At 41.5% G+C, this 6,890-nt stretch overlaps 1 protein-coding gene across 1 annotated transcript; it reads right to left on the bottom strand.

The window, feature by feature from the left end:
• Positions 1–285: 285 nt before the first annotated feature.
• On the bottom strand, positions 286–2,070 carry LOC130277478 (carbohydrate sulfotransferase 6-like). Its single transcript, XM_056528152.1, has 2 exons — positions 1,773–2,070; positions 286–1,285 (listed from the first exon to the last, which is right to left on the bottom strand). Exons 1-2 carry the CDS (start codon positions 1,805–1,807, stop codon positions 286–288), a joined length of 1,035 nt encoding a protein of 344 aa, XP_056384127.1. The 5' UTR covers positions 1,808–2,070.
• Between the last annotated feature and the right edge of the window lie 4,820 nt (positions 2,071–6,890).

The following is a 6,890-nucleotide window of genomic DNA, read 5'->3' as shown; positions in this document are numbered from 1 at the left end:
GCATGCACTTTAGGAATACACGGGTTTTACCAGTGAAATATCCATTCTGATTGGTCGGTTCTTCCAGCCATTGACACATTTCGCAGATTCCATAGCATTGTATGTTGAGTCTGATTTCAAGTTACAGTGGGCCAGAAAAGACCATTGTATGTTGAAACTATTGTATGTTGAGGCCATTGTAAGTTGAGGCATCACTGTAAATATCCATTTTATATGGGCTCCTTATCTTAAGGGACTTCTTAATCCATACTGTTTTTAAAGTATTCTTTTTGTTGTAATGAGATTTTAATTGATCTCCATTGGCAGTATAAAATCTCGTGCAAAATTCTTTTGCTCTTCCTCTGAATTCATAAACTGGTACATAAAAGTGGCCAAGGCTTCCCTGCACGCATCCTGTATTTGTCTTACTTTCTTAAAGGGAAGAACGTGTCTCCAAACTTCAGCTACATTTAGTGCATTTCTTGAAGTGGTTTTGAAGGCTTCCCTTCGTTTACCTGGTCCTTTACCATGAGTTATATTATAGATCCACTCAATCAGCTGGTCATTTAAATTCAGATTGGCAAATTTATACATCTCTTTTACTTTTGTTAATGGATTTCGCACCAAATCTTCATATCTGACCAGCATGTATTTTCCCTTCATAAATGGCGGAGGTTTGTAGTGTGCCGTCTGGTACATGTTAACTTGGCTCTCACAGATTTTACGTAAAACATCGTAGTTTGTGTCATTTATTTTTGTGCCATTTGTGTCAAGGACAATGCCATTATCACCTGCGAGAGCTCTCGGAGCCTGCCCACGGGATTTCCCAACTGCTCGAGGGTCACGTACTAAATGGATAATTTTCAGATTTAAGGAAGGGTCTTTAAAAAGAGGATATAGTACTGTGATGTCAAAAATTCGAACCTCTTTGACTACAATATGCGTATACTTGTCACATGACTCTTCAACTTTCCCAAATGGATAATTTCCACAGAGGTTCTTACAAGCTGTTTCATTAGTAAGGTTGAAACGAGAAAAGGAGCTGCATGCAGGAGGCGAACAAAGAGCTTTACTGGAATACCACTGGAACAAGTCTGAAACATTCTCCTGGTTTTTTATATATGCATTAAACACAGACATATCGCAGTTAAAGACTGATCGGACAATATCTCTTACTGCCATATGAAGAACACGGGCGCTGTATTGTGACAAAGAGTTCCATACATGCCAAGCTGGTTCCATCATGTAGAAGATGTCTGGATGCTGGTTAAAGAACTGACCCACAAGAGATGATCCTGACCTCCAGCTAGAAAGAATGAGAAGATGTTCCTTTCTTGGTTGTACTTGTTTGGTTGGCAAATGAAGATTTGGTCGTTGGTGTAAAGTAACCAGAAATATTACTTGAAGGAATATCACCATTGCAATGACATAGCGCATAACCTTTATCCTGCCCATGGTTTCCAAATTACTTGCTACTGTAAGAAAATTAAATATACCATTTTAAAACACAGACGCTTAGTCCATTAAGTATTAATATATTACAGATTATAAATGTGTATGTAAATATGTAATTAACTCCAATGACTCTAGAGATTCACTAGGGCAATTTACTCCATGCCCATCTTGGTACACATGCCATTCAGAAATCTGTAGATTGTAAAAGAAGACAACACATTGTAGGAGGACTTTTCACTACGGGAGTCAAAACTAACTTTAAATAATAATTCTCTTTCAATGGATTAGTTTTGTCTGAAATGCTACTGAACAACTACCATATGGAACAACATGTTTACCTGCAACATTTTGCCTCTCTCCATGTAGCCTTCATGGAAACTGTCCTTTTACTGAACAACGAGAGATCTGCAGTCTTCTGAAGGGCAATGGGACATCCTCTATTGGTAAGATGTTCTTGCTAAAGCAATTGAGTCCCTTTAAGAACTTGGAGTAGCGTAAAAGTGAATATGGAGACAAGTGTAAACTACATTTACAAAAGCAATAGCCTGAAACCTGAGCTGGTAAATCCATCTTCTATTAACCATAAAGATTCTGCACACGAATACAGTTAAAAAGCATTAACCGGTCTACACTGAATAGTTTAGGATGACAACTGTCAACCAGGTCACCGTAGCAACAGTTGGACAATATGCTCATAATCCTTTTGCAACAACAAAACCAGCGTTAAATAGCTGAACAGAAAGTCTTAACAATACATGATGGATTATGCTTTACATTAAAAGATCACCTCACGTGATGGGACGTAACTATACACAGAAACCTGTTCATGGCATTCTGCATTGCAATAAAACTATTTAAAGTGCATCACGTTTGAGATGTATTATAGATAAACTAGTGCAATTTTAAACATAAAAGACCTCATCCCAAAAAGTACAGATTTCTTTTATTTTGTTTGCTTTGGACAGAGATCCACCAATGAACTGCAAATATAGCCTATAGCTTAGGGGCCCAAATCCTCTCTTAAGGGAGAACTCTGACGAAAATTAAATTGTTCCCTAGGGAATAAGTAGCTGATTAGGGGGGTCCAACTGCTGGAACCCCCAAACCCCCGACCCCCCCCCCCAAATAAAATTAAAAAATAAAAGTAAAAAAACATTTTTAAATCCCCTCCCCCAATAAAAAATGTAATTGTCAATTTTTCCCCATTTTACCCCCAAAAAGTGTAAAAAAAAAAATGTTTTTTATAAACCTATTTGGAATCACCCCTTGCGTAAATATCTGAATTATTAAAATATAATATTAATTATCCCGTACAGTGAACGTTGTGAACGTGCTTTTTTTTTTATAGCATTTTATTGCAAATAAAATTGATGAAAAATGTATTAAAAGTTTTATATATATGCAAATGTGGTATCAAAAAATTTAAGATCACGGTGCAAAAAATGAGCTCTCATACCGCCGCTTATATGGAAAAATGAAAAAGATATAGGTCAGCAAAATAGCACTACGCACTAATTTGGTAAAGAAGTTTGCAATTTTTTTTAAAGAGGTATAATAATAGAAAATTATGTAATCATGGGTATCATTTTAATCATATTGACCCACAGAATAAAGAAAACATGTCTATTTTACCATTAAGTGTACAGCATGAAAACAAAACCTTCCAAAATTAGCAAAATTGCAGTTTTCTTATCAATTTCCCCACACATATAGTATTCTTTGAGTTGGTCCATACATTGCGCAAAAAACAAGTCCTCAGATTAGTCTGTGGATGAAAACAGAAAATAGTTAGTAAAAGAGTCCTTAAAGGGGTACTCTGCCCCTAGACATCTTATCCCCTATCCAAAGGATAGGGGATAAGATGTCGGATCGCCGGGGTCCCGCTGCGAGATCGCTCTGCACGTAATGACGGGCAATACAGGGTCCGGAGCATCGTTACGTCACGGCTCCGCCCCTCGTGATGTCACGGCCCGCCCCCGTCAATACAAGTCTATGGGAGGGGGCGTGGCGGTCGTCACGCCCCCTGCCATAGACTTGCATTAAGGGGACGGGCCGTGATGTCACGAGGGGCGGAGCCATGACGTCACGCTGCTCCGGCCCCTGTATCGCCCGTCATTACGCACAGAGCGAACTCGCTCTGTGCAGTAATGATGGCGGGGTGCCGCATCGGCGATCCCCGGGGTCCCCAGCAGCGGGACCACGGCGATCTAACATCTTATCCCCTATCCTTTGGATAGGGGATAAGATGCCAGGGGCGGAGTACCCCTTTAAGGCCCAAATATGGAGTCCTTAAGGGTTTAAGGGTACATTTATATATACTGTACTGTATCCACTGTAGATTTGATTCTGTGGGGCCTAACTACTATGTGGGGGCACAGAGGGACCTAAGTGCTATATAGGGGAATGGGGGGGGGGGCGAACTACTTTATTGGGGACATAGTAGGCTCTATAACTGAGTGGGACAGTACAGGTAGGGATGGTGCTAGAGTGAGGAGCCTAAAATGTTTGTTTAGCAGATGCTGTGAAGACAGGTCATGGCCGGAAAATGGTGGTCTGAGACAGAAACAGACACTGGACAACAGCATAATCTTAATTCTTGAAGAATAAGTACTCAAGCTTTTTGTACTGCGCCATTCACTTTCTGGAGGTGGTATGGACTCTGGAATGACTCTTACTTTTATTTTGCTGGCGGTGAAATAAGTCCATTATCCTATGATAATTATCCAGCAATACAGTAGAATTAGCATTAAAGGGAACCTGTCAGCAGATTAAACATATATAATGCACATCACCAGGAGACGTTTCTTCCCGCAGGGATGGTGAGGATATGAAGTTTTAAAGTCTCCCATGCCAGCCCCATAAGTCCCATGGGTGGGGAGCTTTACTTACCCAGTCCCACTACTCCGGCTGTAATTGTGCCCCTTCAGTGTGATTGACAACCTAGGCACTGCCTGCGTGATTGCTCTGTTCAGTCTGCTTAGGGAGCAGAACGGTGACTCAGGCTATCAATCACGCTAAGGGGTGGTGTGTATACAGCCAGAGAAGACAGTCCTAAGTAAAGCTTCCCACCAAGAGGAAACTTTCTAGCTTCATATCCTCCCCATCCCTGCAGGCAAAAATATCTCCTGGGAATGGTGAGGAAGAAGATTTTACCTTATATAACGCATTGCCACGCATTATATAGGATAGGGGATAAGTGCGACCGCTGGGACCCCCTGTGATCTCCTGTACGGGGCCGCAGCTGTTCCATGCAGGGGGCCTGTGGATAGGGGATAAGTGTCATACCGATGCAGTTGTCCTTTAATACTGGTCAGAAAGGGCCGTATATTGCTTGTCCATGTCCTGGACCCAATGGCCGAGACTGCAGATGTCACTCTTCAGGAAATACACGTCCTTCCCTGTCACTAGTCTCTAGTCTCTCTTTGTTGGCAGGGATTTTATGTAGGTCTTAAGGTCCCAATCCTCCTCAGAGTGATTGGAGCCATGACGAAAAGGTGAACCCAGTAGGAAAAGAGAGGATCTCAAAAATCTGGAGCGAGTTGGTGGTGCCATCTTGGGTGTGAAAATACATAATGGAGCCCAAAATCAGGTTCAGGAGCAGGGTTAGTCTTATACGTCCCATATTTGCGGTCACAGGGTTTCATGGAGTGGTAGGTCTGGGAGTTATGCCAGCTGGAAACCAGAGGTGAAACACGTCTACTCGCTGCCCTGAGCAGGCTACACTCTCCCAGTCATTAACAGTAGTTATACTGTATGTATGGATATATTTGTTCCTTGTACAGCTGTATTTTTTGGTAAGTGTATCACTATTATTTTGAGTTATATACACTGCTCAAAAAAATAAAGGGAACACTAAGATAACGCATCCTAGATCTGAATGAACTAATCGTATGAAATACTTTCGTCTTTACATAGTTGAATGTGCTGACAACAAAATCACACAAAAATGATCAATGGAAATCAAATTTATCAACCCATGGAGGTCTGGATATGGAGTCACACTCAAAATCAAAGTAGTAAACCACACTACAAGCTGATCCAACTTTGATGTAATGTCCTTAAAACAAGTCAAAATGAGGCTCAGTTGTGTGTGTGGCCTAAGGCGTGCCCGTATGACCTCCCTACAACGCCTAGACATGCTCCTGATGAGGTGGCAGATGGTCTCCTGAGGGATGTCCTCCCAGACCTGCACTAAAGCATCCGCCAACTCCTGCACAGTCTGGTGCAACGTGGCATTGGTGTATGGAGAGAGACATGATGTCCCAGATGTGCTCAATCAGATTCAGGTCTGGGGAATGGGCGGGCCAGTCCATAGCATCAATGCCTTCCTCTTGCAGGAACTGCTGACACACTCCAGCCATATTAGGTCTAGCATTGTTTTGCATTAGGAGGAACCCAGGGCAAACAGCACAAGCATGTGGTCTCACAAGGGGTCTGAAGATCTCATTTCGGTACCTAATGGCAGTCAAGCTACCTCTGGCAAGCACATGGAGGGCTGTGCATCCTCCCAAAGAAATGCCACCCCACACCATTACTGACCCACCGCCAAAGCGGTCATGCTGGAGGATGTTGCAGGCAGCAGAATATTCACCACGGCGTCCCCAGATGGCGTCCCCACGTCTGTCATGTGCTCATTGTTAACCTGCTTCCATCTGAAGAGCACCCTAGCAATACTGTCACATGGAATGCAAGTTGGGGAACTTTAGTAAATGTGTTAAGATTTTCTGAAAATAACCGCGACATGCCTCTATTTCAGCAACCATGCTCCCTTTACCTGGCGGCCACACCCCTTTTCTGTGTTTTTTTGAGTAAAATTCTGGCACACGAAGTGCGAAATACAATTTGGGAACAAACCCCCCCCCCCCAAAAAAAAAAAAAACTGTCAGGATTAATTGCCTCTGAACAATGAAAGAAGCGATTTGATTGGTTGCTATGGGCAAATCAGCAACTTCTATTCTGGACAGGTTTTGATAAATCTCCCCCAGTGTACTAACAACCTGTTAGTTTTTGAATTTATGCTGAGAAGCATGTAGATCAAAATACAAATTGTGGATGTATGGCTGTGTTTCTTTTTCTTTATTTGTGTTTTACAATATATATTTTTAATCTTATTCTCTTCATTTTTCATGTATTCTTATTTTGGGTTGACCTTCCCAGGGCACCGCAACCAATTGCCAGTTTTCCATAGAGTTATAACATACAATAGTTTCATCATACAATGGTCATCACAGAACCAATTAATATTGTATGTTGGACCACTGTATATAAACAATGCACATGCTTAATATTATTATAACAATATTCTTGAGTGTAAACCTGTTTGTATGTGAGTTTTAGGAACAAACTCACGTTTTAATGCATTTTGGTGGACATGGCTGCTAATACCCTGTCTGTCAAGACAAATGGAGTCATCAGGAAATAAATATGGTTAAATAAATGCACTTAATTTCAAGGAA

Source organism: Hyla sarda, chromosome 6, assembly GCF_029499605.1.
Source record: "Hyla sarda isolate aHylSar1 chromosome 6, aHylSar1.hap1, whole genome shotgun sequence".
NCBI classification, from domain to species: Eukaryota; Metazoa; Chordata; class Amphibia; order Anura; family Hylidae; genus Hyla; species Hyla sarda.
The sequence above is the reverse complement of the archived record's forward strand: the minus strand, read 5'-3'. Positions and strand labels throughout refer to the sequence as shown.

Coding starts and splice junctions, on each gene's coding strand:
- LOC130277478 (XM_056528152.1), bottom strand. CDS start 1,807: ATGAAGGCTACATGGAGAGAGGCAAAATGTTGCAG. Junction 1,286..1,772: donor AGAGAGGCAAAATGTTGCAG/GTAAACATGTTG, acceptor CATTCTTTCTAG/CTGGAGGTCAGGATCATCTC.